This window comes from Dermacentor silvarum, chromosome 8, assembly GCF_013339745.2.
Source record: "Dermacentor silvarum isolate Dsil-2018 chromosome 8, BIME_Dsil_1.4, whole genome shotgun sequence".
NCBI classification, from domain to species: domain Eukaryota; kingdom Metazoa; phylum Arthropoda; class Arachnida; order Ixodida; family Ixodidae; genus Dermacentor; species Dermacentor silvarum.
The window spans coordinates 159163754-159182467 of record NC_051161.1 but is presented as its reverse complement, the minus strand read 5'-3'; the positions used below and the strand labels follow the sequence as shown (position 1 = coordinate 159182467).

Below are 18714 nucleotides of genomic sequence, written 5' to 3'. Positions count from 1 at the left end.
AGAGGAAGACGGACATTTGGCGCACCCCCGACCACCGCCCGCTCTGCTATCACTGCGGGGAGGCCGGCCATGTCTACCGCCGATGCCCATACCACGAGATGGGCCTACGAGGGTTCGCCGTCAACGCGCCACGTCCACAGGTTGGCGAGCGACCACGCGACATCGCTGACTACCTCGCCTGAGCCCAGTGGCAACCACGACGACCCTCACGCTCGCCGTCACCAGGACGTTACCTGTCGCCGCAGCGTCGACCATACACTGACCCAGCCCGGGGCCGGTCCGTGAGCCCCTATCCGGGAAACTAAAGGCAGCAACTGATGGAGGTGCGGTTGCTGTACGACGCAATTCCGAAGATCCTCCGCCGCCGACGAAGAAGATTCGCGAATCTTCACGACGAGATATCAGCACGCCGCCTGGAAAGAGCCTTCACGACAACACTTCGCCGCCGAAAGAAGACCTGCCGACGCGACGTAGCAGCAGCGGAGCAAGCCGACGCAGCCGTGATCCGACGCCACGACTTAACCGTAATGCTAGACGACGGTCTACCGACTTAGACGTGCTCATCGATGGTCATAACGTCACCGCTCTCGTCGACACGGGCGCCGACTATTCGGTCTTCAGTGGCACGTTCGCCGCCAAGTTAAAGAAGGTGAAGACGGCCTGGCAAGGACCCGATATCCGGACAGCGGGAGGCCACCTAATAACGCCGGCTGGAATCTGCACAGCGCGAGTCACGGTAAACAACCGCACTTACCCTGCGAGCTTCGTAATCCTGCAGCACTGCTCCAGGGATGTCATCCTAGGCATGGACTTTCTAAACCAACACGGTGCAGTCATCGACTTAAGGTCCAAGTCGATAACGCTTTCAATGTACAACGCGATACCACTGGATACAAGCATAAGTTACCATGCCTTGAATGTACTTGAAGAACAAGTCACCGTTCCGCCTCGCTCCAGCGTAATGATTTCCGTCGGTACCGAAGTGCCTGCAGACATGGAGGGCATCATCGAGGGCGATCATCACTTACTGCTCGACCGTGAAATTTGCGTCGCTAGAGGCATAGCTGAGCTGCGTGCAGGGAAAGCAAGGGTGATGCTCACGAACTTCAGCCCCGAATACAAGCACATTAACAAAGGCACCACGGTCGCCTACATCGACGAAATAGTACAAGCCAGCAGTGATTTCGCCTTCACTGATTCCAGTGCACCTGCAACGACGACTATAATACCTGAACCAACTTTCGACGTCAATCAGACCCTTCCCAGGCATAAGAAAGAACAACTAAAAGCTCTGCTCCTGCGGGACTGAGGTTGTTGGAGTTACCATGCGGTTGGAGTTGTTGGTAAGCAGTTGAGGTAGTCCGTAGCCACGACGATCCATTTATTCCCGGACATCGACGTCGGAAAAGGCCCCAGTAACTCCATGCCGATCTGCTGGAACGGTCGGCGAGGTGGCCCTATTGGCTGTAGAAGTCCGGCTGGCCTTGTCGGCGGTGTTTTGCGTCGCTGACAGTCTCGGCATGTCCTTACGTAATGGGCGACGTCGGCAGAGAGGCGAGGCCAGTAGTATTTTTCTTGTATCCTCGCGATACAGTTCAAGGTATGGTAACTTATGCTTGTATCCAGTGGTATCGCGTTGTACATTGAAAGCGTTATCGACTTGGACCTTAAGTCGATGACTGCACCGTGTTGGTTTAGAAAGTCCATGCCTAGGATGACATCCCTGGAGCAGTGCTGCAGGATTACGAAGCTCGCAGGGTAAGTGCGGTTGTTGAGGACTGAGGACTGCTTCTCGTCGTCGTCAAAAGTTCTACAAACCCCTGTCGCAAAGCACCGCATCAAAACCGACGAAAATGTCCGCCCACTCCGTCAGAGCCCGTACCGAGTTTCGGCGCGCGAACGCGAAGCCATAAGGCAACAAGTCGACGAAATGCTACACGACGACATCATCCAGCCGTCCAAGAGTCCGTGGGCGTCCCCCGTGGTATTAGTGAAGAAGAAGGATGGAACCCTACGTTTCTGCGTCGATTATCGTCGCCTCAACAAGATCACGAAGAAGGACGTATACCCCCTCCCACGGATTGACGACGCCTTGGATCGACTCTACAACGCAAAGTATTTTTCGTCGATGGACCTCAAAACCGGCTACTCGCAAATCGAAGTCGACGAGAGGGACCGGGAGAAGACTACCTTTATAACACCAGACGGACTGTTCGAGTTCAAGGTCATGCCGTTTGGTCTTTGCTCGGCACCTGCGACTTTCCAACGCGTCATGGATACAGTACTGGCAGGCTTGAAGTGGCAGACTTGCCTCGTCTATTTGGACGACGTCGTTGTGTTTGCCTCAAGCTTCGAAGAACACCTGCGGCGCCTTGAAACAGTTCTTCAAGCAATCAAAACCTCCGGACTCACGTTAAAGCCAGAAAAGTGCCGCTTCGCATATGAGAGCTCTTGTTCTTGGGCCACGTCATCAACAAGTGTGGAGTGCGCCCCGACCCTCACAAAACTGCAGCCATCTCCAAATTTCCTCCGCCGGCCGACAAGAAAGCAGTGCGTAGATTTCTTGGACTGTGCGCCTATTACAGGCGCTTCGTCAAGGACTTTTCATGGATCGCCGAGCCACTGACGTACCTCACGAAGGCCGACGTCAAGTTCAAGTGGGAGACGCCGCAAGTCGAAGCATTTGAAGAACTGAAGCGACGCCTGCAATCGCCGCCAATACTTGCGCATTTCGACGAAAACGCCGATACCGAAGTCCACACCGACGCAAGCAGCGTAGGACTCGGCGCCGTGCTTGTGCAGAGGACTGACGGACTAGAAATGGTTGTAAGTTACGCTAGCCGGTCGCTATCGAAGGCGGAAGCAAATTATTCCACAACAGAAAAAGCGTGCCTCGCCATCATCTGGGCTACATCAAAGTTTCGCCCCTACCCCTATGGCAGGCCCATTAAAGTTGTGAGCGACCACCACGCCTTGTGTTGGCTAGCTAACTTGAAGGATCCTTCAGGTCGCCTCGCACGATGGAGCCTGAGACTTCAAGCATTCGACATCACCATCGTTTACAAGTCCGGGCGAAAGCACTCTGACGCCGATTGTTTGTCTCGCGCCCCCGTCGAACCGCCGCCACAAGACGACCAGGATGAGGACACTTTCTTGGGACCCATCAGTGCCGACGAATTCGCCGAACAACAGCGAGCCGCCCCGGAACTAAGGAGCCTTGTAGACTACCTGGACGGCAAGACCGTCATTGTGCCGAAGGTGTTCAGGCGAGGATTGGCGTCGTTTTTCTTGCAAAACGACATTCTCCTAAAGAAGAACTTCTCGCCTCTCCGAGCCAACTACCTCCTCGTGGTACCCTCAGCATTGCGTCCAGAGGTTCTGCAAGCTCTCCATGACGACCCAACGGCTGGACATCTCGGTTTTTCCCGCACCCTCGCGAGGATACAAGAAAAATACTACTGGCCTCGCCTCTCTGCCGACGTCGCCCATTACGTAAGGACATGCCGAGACTGTCAGCGACGCAAAACACCGCCGACAAGGCCAGCCGGACTTCTACAGCCAATAGGGCCACCTCGCCGACCGTTCCAGCAGATCGGCATGGAGTTACTGGGGCCTTTTCCGACGTCGATGTCCGGGAATAAATGGATCGTCGTCGCTACGGACTACCTCACCCGCTACGCCGAAACAAAAGCCTTGCCCAAAGGCAGTGCCGCCGAGGTAGCCGGGTGATTCCACGAGAGATCAACACGGGTCCAAAAATTCATATTTTAGATTTCATTCAATATTTTATATTTTTGTGGGCATATCACTCGGTAGTACGAAAGTGAACTTGCATTCCTTGAGAAATGGATACTTTAGAAGAAAAAAAATATCGAAATTCTTCAAGTTGCAGGCTCCATTCACATGCACCGGGCATTCTCGCAAATTCACAACAATGTCAAATACAAAATATTACGGCTACAAAGAATGCATTTTCTTGTGTAAAACGTATACCTAAAGAAGAGTCAGCAAGAGTTGTTTGAGGCTTCTGTGCAAAACGGAAGTGTTTTAGAAAAAATTCTTAATTTGCTACACTTTTCGAAATTTGCTATATTTACGAATTTTTATCTACTAAACTAATAAATGTAGCCTATTGAAATTTGCTGGGCTATGAGACCTTAACCTGTTTAACAATTGTGCTAAATATTGTTGCTATAGCACAAATTTCCATTTTTACAGTTTGCCTCAAATGTGAAGTTTTGACGAAAATGAACACTATTTAAAAATCAAAATAAAAAAAACCCCGTCGTTAATTTTTCTCAAGATTTCGTAAACAGCTGTCCACAGACACTGGAAAAAGAACATTAAAAAACATCTTGCATTATTTTGTTTTTAATGACAATATATGTGGTAGAAATGAGAGCTTCGCCGGGATGCAGCAAGGTGCTAAGAAATAGGGACATCGGGGTAAAAAGAACGTCCATTAGCCTCTGACTTGCCTAAACTTGGCCATGATTGCGACACAAGGGTAATTTTACCCTTATGGTTAATACTTATGCATAAAATACCGTTTAGTACAATACTCATTCTCTTGAATGTGAGTAAAGATACCTCAACAGAGCAACCTTTACATGGCTCGTTTTATTTAGCAAGTGTGCGTAGCTTGCAGCGCAGATAATTGCAGATTTAACGGTGAACTCCCTGTGCATGTACACAAGTAACAAAATTTACGGCAGGTAAAATTCTCTAAAAATTTCGTACTCGCCATGGCTCCGTCGGAAGCGTCATTATACAGTATAACCTAAGACACGGTGACTGGGGGGGGGGGGGGGGGAGATGGTGTTGGTTAGGGCTTATTTAGCTGGCAGATAGTGTGCCAGCGGTTGCTCTCTTCTACCGCCTCTTTAAAAAGAGGGTTGAACAGGTGGAAAGAGGCGCGACACTTCCGCTCTCCGAAACTTATGTGTTTTGGGAAACATTACCTGTTCCGCACACTCTTAAGGATATTAGTCTACTGTGCGAAGCCTCAAGCAGAGCGTTTCTGTTTTTATTGAAGTATTGGCAGGCACAGATGAACTGTTCCGCGTTAACAGGGAAGGGGGGGGGGGGGGTGCTCGCGGAACTAGTTGTTACTCTATGAAACAGCGTATAGCTTCTGCGTGACGGATTCCTTAAACCACTCCTGGATGGTGAGGTGATATTCAAAGTGCTAAAACCACTCCTGGATGGTGAGGTGATATTCAAAGTGCTGAGAAGTCTTTATATAAGGGGTGATTCATTGGCACTCTTAATTTAATCTGCTGCATCATTGCTTGCAAGTCCAACATGTGGAGGTATCTGCTGAAACTTGACAATGAAATGCCTATTGCTGAGCTCCTTAGCTAACATCGACTGTCGGCCGAACTTGCTGCCATACAATGCACGGGATAATTGTTGGAGCACCGCTGGCAAATCCGAAAGGATGATAGCGTGCTGAGAACGCGTCCTCAGTTTACGAAGCGTTGCAGTAATGGCGGCTCTTTCCACATTTTCAATAAGACCAACTGATCCAGAGGGCCAGATCACGCAGATCTAATGAAGCGAATCTAATAAAGCTTGCTCTTAAGAGGAAGCTTTCGCTCGGGCCCAACTCCGATGCCGCCTATTGAAATACATGTAAAACGCAGAAATGATTTTCTGATCCCACTGGGCCGATTTTACTTAAATTTGTTGCACATGAGAGAGAAAGGTAAATTCTAGTGACTGTCGGACGCGAAATGTCGATTTCTGGCCCGCATTACTTAACTGTAATTTTCAAGAATTGGTAAGTTTGAAAAAAAATAGAAGCACGAAGTTTACAAATTCGTAGCTCTGCACCTATATAAAAGATAACGCAGACCTGTGAACGGCATCTATTGGAGTATTCAAAGCAGACAAATTTGATATGCCAATTTATTTCTTACGTGAATTTGTTACATTGTTTACAAGGATTTTGCACAAGTTCTACACACAAAATAGTAGTCTATTTTAAAGCCATGTAGAATATAGCAATTTTGCACACTTTAGATTTTCTATTCGGTGCAGTTTACAAGATTGTAATATCATGTTTCATTGCTGAGTTAGAGTTGTAAATTTCATAGTTTCGTTTTCTGAAGCTCTGCTATTTTGTCAATTTTATAAACAGTTGACGACTTAAATAAAAAAATCGCAACCAACAGCCACTAGACTTTCACTTTTCTTTTAACTGCAACAAACGTCATCAAATGTGGTGCAGTGGTTGCAGAGAAAAAGGAATTCTCGTTTTACATGTGTTTAGATAGGAGCACCCAAGCTAAAGCTTCCTCTTAAGGCGGCAGCCACACCGCCAACAACTTTCAACGTATTTCGCTTTACCACCTGTTTGCCACCGCCTCCCACGGACCCACTCCCCATTCTACTACACTCTACCAACTCGTTCAAAAGAGACGATTTTTAGAAGAGCATCATCTGAAAGCACTAACAAAATATGGGCGCAAATGATGGCCCAGTAGTACGATTTACGTCAGAAAGTTAGGCATTCGAGAACTGCGTGCTTGCAATCATAACACTAGTTTACCAAAACTGCCCTTGTGTCGCAATCATGGCCAAGTTTAGGCAAGTCAGAGGCTAATGGACGTTCTTTTTACCCCGATGGCCCTATTTCTTAGCACCTTGCTGCATCCCGGCGAAGCTCTCATTTCTACCACATATATTGTCATTGAAAACAAAATAATGCAAGATGTTTTTTATGTTCTTTTTCCAGTGTCTGTGGACAGCTGTTTACGAAATTTTGAGAAAAATTAACGATGGGTTTTATTTTTATTTTGATTTTTAAATAGTGTTAATTTTCGTCAAAACTTCACATTTGAGGCAAACTGTAAAAATGGAAATTTGTGCTAGAGCAACAATATTTAGCACAATCGTTAAACAAGTTAAGGTCTCATAGCCCAGCAAATTTCAATAGGCTACATTTATTAGTTTAGTAGATAAAAATTCGTAAATATAGCAAATTTCGAAAAGTGTAGCAAATTAAGAATTTTTTCTAAAACACTTCCGTTTTGCACAGAAGCCTCAAATAACGCTTGCTGACTCTTCTTTAGGTATACGTTTTACACAAGAAAATGCATTCTTTGTAGCCGTAATATTTTGTATTTGACATTGTTGTGAATTTGCGAGAATGCCCGGTGCATGTGAATGGAGCCTGCAACTTGAAGAATTTCGATATTTTTTTTCTTCTAAAGTATCCATTTCTCAAAGAATGCAAGTTCACTTTCGTACTACCAAGTGATATGCCCACAAAATATAAAATATTGAATGAAATCTAAAATATGAATTTTTGGACCCGTGTTGATCTCTCGTGGAATCACCCAGCCCGTTTCTTCGTTGAGAACATCCTCCTGCGTCACGGTGCCCCAGAAGTCCTCATCACCGACAGAGGCACGGCCTTTACGGCAGAACTAACTCAAGCCATCCTGCGGTACAGCCAGATAAGCCATCGCCGCACCACCGCCTACCACCCGCAGATGAATGGCCTCACCGAGCGCCTAAATAAGACCATCGCCGACATGCTGGCAATGTACGTCGACGTCGAACACAAGACGTGGGATGCCACCCTTCCGTACGTGACCTTCGCATACAACACGGCCGTGCAAGAAACGACGCACATGGCGCCGTTCAACCTGGTCTACGGAAGGAACCCGGCAACGACGCTTGACGCCATGCTACCGGACGTCGCTGACGAAGAAAATCTCGACGTTGCCACTTATTTGCAGCGTGCCGAAGAAGGTCGACAGCTCGCCCGCCTGCGCATCAAGAACCAGCAAAGGACCGACAGCCGACACTACAATCTTCGACGACGCTACGTCGAGTACCAGCCCGGCGACCGTGTTTGGGTCTGGACTCCGATTCGCCGACGAGGACTTAGCGAGAAACTGTTGCGTCGCTATTTCGGACCATATAAGATAATCCGACGTATTGGCGCACTGGACTATGAGGTCGTGCCAGACGGCATTTCGCAATCACAGCGGCGCCGGGCACGACCTGAAGTCATCCACGTGGTGCGTCTTAAGCCTTTCTACGCCCGCTGACGAACTTAGGTCCTTTGTTGCTTTGTTATTCCCTTTCTGTACGCGTGGTTTTGTTTTCGCTTTCGTGTTTGTAGCATCGGGACAATGCTTTTTAAGGGGAGGGTATTGACACGTATACATGTTTATCTTTCGCCGGTGGCCGCTTTCCACCGGCTGACAAGTGTTAAACGTTGTCGCTCGGCGCAGGACGCGCCTGTATCGGAAGTTTCTAGAACGTTATCGATGCTTCTTTTCGTTGCCTGTTTTCACCGACGCTTATGTTATCTGATTGTGTGACCGACGCGAATTGTCTAGAACTATCTGGAAGACACGCGGGCATCAGGGATTAATCTGGAACCTTCGATGACTCAGGTATAAAAGCCGACGCGTCTCGCCGCTGATCAGTTTTCGACGATCGCCGACTGTGTTCGCGGCTATCGTTGTGCTTTGAGTGTACCTTGCTTTTGTGGGCACAGGTTCGCCCAATAAACAACCAGTTTCGTCGTACACAGTTTTACGACTGTTTTCTTCAGCGTCACTACTACGTGACAATATTCATAAAAGTATTTACGTGTTCATAATACCGCTAATCTTACCTGGTCAACCTATTACCGCTAATCTCACCTGGCATATCGACATTAGTAGCAATGCGTATCGAACGTTGGGTTATTTGCTCCGCTACATTTATAATATGCCACCATCCTCTCTCAAGTTACTACTATAGAAAACACTAACAGGAACAAAATTTGAGTATGCATCCAGTGTGTGAAATTCCATTATATTTAGTACCTCATTAGAACTCAAAATTACTGCACTCGTTTTATATATTCCACTTATGATCGAATAGCTATTCTAACCTGAGTGGGCATGGGAGAGCGGCAGCCATGCGGTCGTCGCTCACGAATCCCCTTTTCTACTATGTGCAGGTTAGTAATAGCTTAACGCTTTATTCCAAGCGTACGAGCAATGCTTGCCTGCTGCTTTTCCCGTGCCCAAGTGTTTTGCTAATAACAATATGTGAATGTGTACTTGTTACGAAACAACTGCTGGTCTGCGGTGATATTGAAATGAATCCCGGACCTACCCATAGTGATGTGCTAGCTGTCATTGCAGCTCTCTCTGAAAAGGCTGATACACGCCACAAGGAATTAATGGATGCCTTCCACGAACTGAAAGATAACCAAGACGCGTTGGCACATAAAGTTTGCGACGTGACGAATCGGTTGACTGCTCTTGAGGCAATCCTTGAAAATATTGAATGCAATAGAACTGAAACTGAAATCTCGAGCATAGTATCAGAGGTAGTTCAGAGACAGAACTTCTTAATACAATCCCACCTGGGCGACTTGGAAGACCGTTCCAGACGTGACAATCTTTTGTTTTACGGCATCCCCGACAATTCAGCTGAAACGTGGGGTCAGTCAGAAAGCTTTGTGCGTGATTTGTCTCAAGACAGCTTAACTTGCAATTATCCGATGGCGATATTTCTAGAGCACACAGACTAGGCAGTTTTAATGACAGCAAAATCGGACCTATTATTGCAAAATTCTCTTCAGCGAAGCTCAAGGACACGATCTTCTCCAAAAGAAGTAAAATTAAAATCTCTGGCATAAATATCGGTGAAGATTTTTGTAGATCAACCCGCCAATCGCGTAAGAAGTTAATTGAATTTAGTAAGTCGAAGGGCCAGTCAGGTTCACTGCGATACAACAAACTCATCATGAATAATAATATGTATGCTTACTGCGCCGTTACTGACTCAGTGCGCGCAATAGAACCTGTTGCTAAGACGCACGCGCGGGGCAATGGGGGCGCAACTTCAAGTTCATCATAGCTAAGAACCGCTAAGAAAGACGGAAACGATGTATCGCTGCTCTTTACAAATGCACGAAGCGTTCTTAACAAACGTGTCGCGTTATCATCAGCCATAGATTCTTGCACTGCTGATATAGTTGTTATAATTGAGACCGGGCTCTCTGCAAAGAAAAAGGGCTCCGAAATATTCCAATGTGAAAAGAATTACAATATATACCGCTGGGACCGCGACGTTCGATCTGGGGTCGGTGTACTTATTGCTGTTAGTGACATGTTCGCATCCTCGGCTGTTCCAGTTGTATCGTCTCTGGAACTTGTTTGTATTAATGTATCTATTGCAAATCGTGAATTTATTTTATGTGTATTGTACCGTCCCCCAGCTGCCTCATCTTCTTTTTGTAACAACCTTTATGATGTACTTAATAGCCTTATAATTAGGTTTCCCAATTCGCCTCTGCTTATTTTAGGCGACTTCAACTTTCCTACAATACTATGGAGCAACGATTCCACTACCATAAAGAATGTTTCCTCCGAATGTATACAATTCCTTAATCTTTGTGCTGACTTCAACCTTACTCAACTCGTTCATGAGCCGACTCGTACAACCGCAACATATTCCAGTATTCTTGACTTACTATTTACTACGATTCCAGAGTTAGTTTCTAAGCTAACTTACCTCTCAGGATTAAGTGATCTTTCACTGATTCACTTTATCTTAAAAACACGACACAGTAATGCGAAAAAATATAAAATAATACGGGACTACAACAGAGCTGATACAAGTTCAATAATAGCTGAGTTAGAATTATTTACAGAAGCAACTTTATATCAGCAACTTCGGCAAACATTCTGTAGAAGAAAACTGGACCCTGTATAAAGATGTCTTCTACATCTGGTTGAACGATATATTCCGAAAAAGAAAATCGCCTGTAATCCCCGGTCACCTTGGTTCAACTCTTCTTTAAAGCGCCTATCAAATAAAAAGAAAAGAATGTTCCGTCGCGCAAAGCGAACTAACAATACTGATCACTGCCCAGCATATCAGCGAGTTCACAAGGAATATACCTGTGCGATTCAGTGCGCAAAAGATTCTTTTCTTAATAACACCCTGCCATCGGTACTTCAAACAAACCCTTGCAAATCTTAGAGCATTGTCAGCGGTTCAACAACACGACTCGTACAGTTATCTGATAGCGATGACACTATCCTTCCGCTTAGCCAGTCTTGCACAGTCTTATACCCCTGTCACACGGCACGTGTAATGTCATTTGCAGTAAATGACATTCATACCGAATGTCATTGCGGTCTTGCGTTCCCAGTCTACACGGGTAAACAAAATGGCATTCGCAATTGATGGCAATGTTTATCGGCAGGCTGCTATGATAACGAAACCTGCGAAATCGTGCTATTTATTTACACATTTTTACTATTTTGTAAGTAATGCAATGATAAACATTGGAAGGTTATTTGCAAATATATTGCAAAGCCATACGACAGCATTAGTGGAAAAGAAATGCTTATAAATATCCAAAGCAAGACTGGCTCAAAGCCGCTTACGATTCCATCCGCAGCTGGCGCTATGGCGGACGGTGAAAGTCACAATCACGCTTTACGTCAAGGGCATAGAAAGACGACTGGAAAACAGCGAACTAGGTTTTGATTTATCCTACATGCGTAATGGACAAATGGTGCAACAGAAGGTCCCTGGATTGATGTACGCAGACGACATTGTGCTACTAGCGGACAATAAAAAAGATTTACAGATACTTGCGAATATCTGTGGGAACGCAGCGACAAATCTAGGCCTTAAGTTTAGCATAGAGAAATCAGGGATTATGATCTTTAATGAACACACGAGTAACTTCGTGGTGTCAATTCAACAGCAAGTAATACCCATAGTGAAGCAATATAAGTACCTCGGCGTACACATAAACGAAGGAAAGAATTACTCAAGCAACCACCAAGATAATCTGAAAATAAAGGGGAAGCGGAATGCAGCATTAATGAAACACAGAACACTGTGGGGCCACAATAAGTATGAGGTGGTGCGTGGAATCTGGAAAGGAGTAATGGTGCCAGCGCTAACATTCGTAAATGCCATTATATGCTTAAAATCGGATATATTGGCGGGTTTGGAAGTTAACCAAAGATCAGTAGGCCGGTTGGCTTTGGGAGCACACGGTAATACGACAAGTGAGGCAGTGCATGGAGACATGGGTTGGGCCTCTTTTGAAGTCAGAGAAGCACAAAGCAAAATTAGTTTTGAAGAAAGGCTCAGGAACATGGATGAAAATAAATGGGCGGCTAAAGTGCACAAGTATCTCTACATGAAAAGCGTGGACACAGAATGGAGGAAGAGGTCAAGGAAGTTGGCAACCAAGTACAGGATAATCGAAACTGTAAATAGACAACCAGGGGTCATCAGAAAGAAAGTGAGAGAAATAGAGACCGTGAATTGGATGCAAAGAATGGAAACGAAAAGGACAATGGAGATTTACAAGAATGAGAAGAAAGAAATTAGAAGGGAAAATCTGTACGATAACACAAAGGGCAGTGCCTTGCTATTTGAGGCTCGAGCCGGTTGCCTAAGGACGAAAACATATCGGAACAAATATTCGGAACTAGATGAGATATGTGTATGCTGCAGTAAAGATCCAGAGACCACTCAGCACATCCTAATGGAATGCGACGGGATCCACCCAGCGAGAACCGTAGGTAACGTGCAACTCCCAGAAGCGCTTGGGTTTAAAGTGGAAGGAAACATAAACAGATCAGCCGTAGAGATCAGCAAGAGACGATTAGAGTACTGGTGGAAAAAAAGCAGGGAAAAGATGGATACGACCTGATCTCTTAAAATCATAGGCAGCGGTACAAGCTAAATTTTTGAAAAAGGTATACAAAAATGCTAGATAAAGAACATGTGTAGTATACCTGATTAAATCAAGCAGGCTAGGTGACTATTTGTCGCCACCCCGTTTCAAAGGGGATGCCAATAAATCATCATCATCATCATCATCATCAAAGCGTTGTCGAATTTATTACAGTGACAAATGACGAGCAATGCAAACAAGCATTAATTGTTCTCCAGCTGTTGAGGATGAAGCGTCGAAACCGGCTGAAGCGGATCAAGCTTGCTACTGAGGCATGCGCAAGGACAACGAGGGATTTGGAGCTGCGTCTGCAAGCCAATACGGTCACGTTGGCCGCTGTTTGGGCTGCCACTTCGCCAGGGATTATCCGAGAACGATGGTGCTTCCCAAGAAACGAAAATTGGTTTGAGGACACTCTCCCTCACCTGGGTGAAGTTAATTTCAAGCAGGCGTTCCGCGTAAACCCTTCCACATTCAGATACCTGGTGATATCATTGCAGTGCGTCTTGGAGCGTCAGGTCACCATCATGCGCAAGCCAATTAGCGCGGAAAAGCGCGTAGCCGTGGGATTGTACCGCCTCTGTTCCAGCGCCGAAGATCGTACGATTGCACACCTGTTTGGCATCGGCCGATCTACTGTGAACATTGTGTACAGAGAGTTTTGCCGAGCAGTTGTGGACATTCATGAAGGCACCTGGGTGCGCATGCCACGGAAGGAGGAAATTGCCGAGCAGATGCGCGAGTTTCACGCCGTAACTGGTTTCCCGCAGGCCATGGGTGCACTAGACGGCTGCCACTTTCCCATATCTCCGCCCAAGAAAGATGCAGTCGACTACTATAACTACAAGGGATGGTACGCTTTTTTTTACGTTGTCTTTATATGTGGTAGCAGCACAGGGTCAGGACAAAACATCAAATAATTGAAAACTGCGTTACGAATAAATGTACTTTATTGGAAAATCAGTAAGTAGAAGTGAAAGCACGTGCCAAGGAATTAAGCTTTCTTTAAAAATGTGAAGTTTGGGATATTCAGGCATATGCAGCTCGTACAATGAAAAACACACTTTCATATCGGCACTTTTATTTAAATATGTGAGAATTCTTTTCTCTGCTTGTGATTAGTGCCGCATAAGACCTCGTTATTTTCCTTGAATAGCATTCAGGAAGTAGCATCTATACCTTATATTTCTTCCTTCACAATCGTGTAGTAAACATGTTCAGGATACTTACCAGCCCATACTAAAATGCTAGTAGCTTCAGTATGAAATTATTCCACCGAAGAGATTGTCAATTTAAAAACCATCGTTAAAGAAAGTTTCGTTTAAAGGTGACAAAATTTATATCTTATAAAACCTGTACGAATTCAAATATTTATGTGTATGCTGCTGCTAATACCCTGAAACGTGATGTTAATAAAATGTTTAGTTTTTTAATTCACTTCGGATAATTTCTCCACACTGCTGGCAAACAATTATTTCATGCAGGTACAGCATCATACTGCTTGCAGTTGCCGACCACCGCTACCGCTTCTTGTACTTGAACGTGGGGAGCCCGGGTAGATGCCACGACGCCCATGTTTACGGACGGTCAAGATTGAAGACAATAGTGGAGAGTGATCACTTCAACTCTCCGGTGTCAGTAATTGAAGGAGTGCCTGTACTACCCATCATGCTCTGTGACCAAGCATTTTCGCTGACACCGCATTTAATGAAACCATATGCAAATGCCCCAAGTGGTTCTAAGCAAGCAATCTTCAACTACAACCTGTCAAAGTCGAGGCGCATTGTGGAAAACGCATTCGGCCGAGTGAAAGCACGCTTCAGGTTCATTCTGAAGAGAATGGAATGCAAACTGTCCAATGCCAAACTGGCCATTAGGGCATCCTGCACTTTACACAACATCTGCGAATGCTTTCGAGATCATGTGGATGAGCAGTGGATACAGGATGTGTACACCTTCAACGAAATGTACAAGCAGCCCCTGCACAATTCTGATGCATGCATTGGCGAAGGCGAGGATATAAGGGCTGCGCTTGCAGAGTATTTTTGGAAACGAGCCCAATGAAAATAGTTGACCACAAGCAGCTCAAACACCATGCTTTATTTTGCCAAATACTTCACGAGCGCGTCAGTCAACAGTTTTTCTGTAGCTGCTGCTTCGCGCACAATGTCAAGTTCCATTCGCCGTAGCTCCAACTCTTGCTTCCTGCTTTCGTTTAGGTCAGCACACAACTGCCGGTTCGTAGCGACTAGTTGCGCTAGGAGAGTCTTTTGTGTGGTGCGCCTGCTCGTTTGATTGTTTTGCTGGCTGTTTACTTCTGCCTGTGGTTGGGCCCAACAGTCGTCTGTGCTGTATGGTGATGAGGGCAAGTATAATGCACTTGTATTATGTGAACATTCATCTGGTGATGCTGGAGGTGGCTGGGAGTCTTCGCCCAACGGCCCGTGCTCCATACTATGAATAATCTGAGAAAATGAAAGAGAATATAGCACATGTGAACATATTTGTAAAGAGACTGTTTGCAATGAGTGTTCTGATTGTTACCACAGAAGCAAAAAGCAACTACCTCTCGCATGCAGCCTTCACAAGCTGAGTAGGCGTATTACCCGTTTCTATAATAAATATTCTACATATACTCTCGCATCTTGCAGCCACACAATGTTTATGTTGGTACACCATCAAGTGTGAATTCATGTTGACATTCTTACCCAGCCACAACAGCAGTTGTGCATAATGAATTGATAAACAAGTCATGTTTGCCGCATGTGATGCCAACAACGGAACACACTAAATCAGTGTGCCTTCTTCCTGGTAAGTGATACAAAACAAAACATCTTTCGTACGCAGGTTGCACAGGATCCCTGCATGCTACAAAATATGTACTTACTATTTCAACAGTGGCGTCTTCGCCACACGTTTCTTCAGTGAGGCTGCTGTCGTTCATTGGCAGGCTGCCAAGGAACCTAGAAATGTCCTTGTAAAATCTCCAAGTAATGGCTCCTTGTCCGGTCGTCTTTCGGCTGAGGTTCCTGCAAGAAACATATGGCATAATCTTCAGAGAATTGTACTATGTTACTGCTAGTAGGGATGCCAGTACCCTTTCAAAACATGCAGTTCGTAAGCTATATCTGCCCAACAATGCATTGCAATTATGCTCCTTTCGGTACTTCTGCTATTACAACTGCTTCACGTTCATCTAGTCAAGGTGAGAGCAGCGTTAGCAAATATTTCTAGACGACAGTGCTTTTGAAAAAAGTATGCATTTGCTTGTTTTCTACTTAAACCACGCAGTCGACATGCAGGAATATTTGGCACGAGAAACGCAAAGAATGCAAAAATGCCTTGGGAAAAGTACTAGTACCTAGAGTGCAAAGTAAAAAAAATTCTGCAACCAAGAACTACGCACAGCTGCATTAGGAAGCGTTTGCAAGCCCTGCTGTAGTAAAAGCTCAAATCACTACCATGTCCCACTCTACGAAATCTTTAAAAAAATGCATATAAAGAATGAAGACACATCGTTTCTAATTAGCGCCGCGTGAAGGGCGCATCGAAAGCATGTTTATTATCATGTGCCTGTTATAACGCGTGGCGCCCCAGCACAAGTTGCCCAGTCCGAACGGGGGTTCGCCCAACACAAAATCAAGCGACATTCGCGCCTTTCAGTCTATTATCCACTAACAGCGTACTTCGCTGCGTGTGCCATGGCCGGACTAGAGGGGAGACGGGATACGCGTGCACATTGTGCGTGCTTCGCACCTCCCTGTCCGGCTTAGCGGGTGCGCAGTTAAGCAACTAAACAGCATGCACGCGAGGAGTTTGGCCTTGTACGGAAGTGTTCACTTACCGGTACCGGTTTCCCAAATTTTCTATCTTGCTTTTAATTTCTTTCACACTCTTCTCCACCCCTTGCGCACGCAGGCACTCGGCTATGGCGACGTAGACTTTCAGGTTGCGCTTCGTCTTGCGCAAGTCACTGAGGTGGTCCTCCCAGACTTTCAAAAGCGCGCGCGTCTCGTCGTCGCTCCAGTGGGTTTTGTGCTTCTCATTTTCTGCTGACGAAGCTGCCCGGTTGCCTTCCATGGTTGGTACAAGGGTTAACGCGGCACCACTTCGCAGAAAAACAACATGCAGACGGGAATGAACAAGCGTTTCTAAACATGGCCGACAAGAGCTAGGTACTGATAAGTGGTGATAACTGCTGATAACGTCCTGCCGGAGTCTGGGAACAAGAATATAATGCACAAACCGCTTCAACTGGCATGCTGTACGTCATAAAATATTTACAAGATTTATAACTGCAAATAATAAGAACTTTTACCCTAATTCTATTTAGTTTTAAGTTATCCTTATTGTAACCTTTTGCCAAGCCCCTGTCGTCGAGATTACACAAGTCGCGCGCGAATGAGTTCGGGAAACTCATTCAATGGGCGAATGCCATTAGCTGTGAATGTCATTCGCTATGCCCGTGTAGAAGCAACAAAAATGGCATTAACACGTAATCTCATTCGCTGCGAATGACATTACACGTGCCGTGTGACAGGGGTATTATACAACGCATTTGTTCCCTTCTTCAGTACAGCTGCTCCTGCATTATTACCACGTTTACCTGACCAAAACTTTCCCCCCATGGATCCCATTTTTATAGATTGGGTTGGCGTTACCAAGCTCATTGACAATCTGAAGATCTCCTCTTCCGCTGGTGCTGTTTATTCAGTTCCGCTGGAAATGTTTATTCAGTTGTTCAAACACTTTAAATTTAGGGTAGGGGAATATTCTCATCGTGTTGCGCTACTGAGCACGATATCGCGGGAACGAATCCCGGCCGCGGCTGGCACATTTCGATGGAGGCGAAATGCAAAAACGCCCGTGTGTTTCCGTTGTAGTGCAGGTTAAGGAACCCCAGGTGGTCAAAATTAATCCGGAGCCGTTCACTACGGCGTGCCTCATAATCAAAACTGGTTTTGGCACTTAAAACCCTAGAAAGAAGAAGAAGGAGAATATTCTCACAGAATTACTGAAGAATTGCACCAGTAATTATATCATGGTTCTGCGACGTGATTCAGCAATAGAGTTAGTCAAGAACATAACAGCAGAATGCTATAGCAACTTTGGTGATTGTAGCCAAAAACAATGTCTCCTTGCACAACTTTGTGGGCATAACCCAAAAAGGGTGTGGTCTGTGATTGGAATCGTTCTCTATTTTTACAGGACAGGCTACATTAACACGTACCAGTGTCTTTTCGCATAATTTCAATGCTCCTCTGCGCGCGTCGTGGTAAAAGGACATTGCCGCGTGTCTAGTGCGGCAATGACGACGACGTAAAAAGACATATAGGCACTCATGAAAAACATCAGCAAAAAGAAGCAGTGACTAGCGCGCGGTATTAAAAACCTTCTGTTATTGTTACTGCCCCTGCCGACAAGTGCGTTTCGTTTGTCCCTCGAGCTTCCGACGTCGCAACTCGGGTGGAGTTGCTGGGTACCTGACGCTCGGGACGCCGGCTCGGACCCGTACACGCAGTCCCCAGAATCAAGCTCTCTTCATTACTTCAGTGCACCTGTTCAGCCGCCGCCTGTTAGGCCTGAGCCCGAATTCACCAGCGTTCCAGCTCCGACCAGCATGGAAACTCCTACATAGGCGAATCTTGCTCCTTAACAGATGACGACAAGCCCTTCCCAGGTGACTCTTCAGCATCCTCGCGTTCCGGATATCTTTCGTGGCGATGCATTTGAAGATGTTGAGGACTGGCTTGATCAGTATGAGAGGGTTGCTAAAATCAACGAACGGAGTGTGGAACAAAAACTTAGGCACGCTTATTTCGCACTAGAAGACACTGCGCGCACGTGGTTCCAGAACCGGGAAGCGTGGAACGACCTTCGACGCCAACTCCTGGATACGTTCTCCTGTTCCGACAGGTGGGATTACGCGCAACAGCTAACCGAAGCGCGCTTTCAGAATCCCAACGAAAGCGTCGCTATGTATGCTG

General features: G+C 46.0%; 1 protein-coding gene across 1 annotated transcript in view; it reads left to right on the top strand.

Moving 5' to 3' along the window:
- The window catches only part of LOC119462537 (uncharacterized), a 53535-nt gene extending 38744 nt beyond the window's left edge, over positions 1-14791 (top strand). The window contains exons 2-3 of the mRNA XM_037723880.1: positions 13228-13580; positions 14212-14791. Of these exons, the coding sequence (XP_037579808.1) occupies positions 13228-13580; positions 14212-14791 (933 nt within the window). The remainder of the gene's footprint in view (positions 1-13227; positions 13581-14211) is intronic.
- Positions 14792-18714: the final 3923 nt, after the last annotated feature.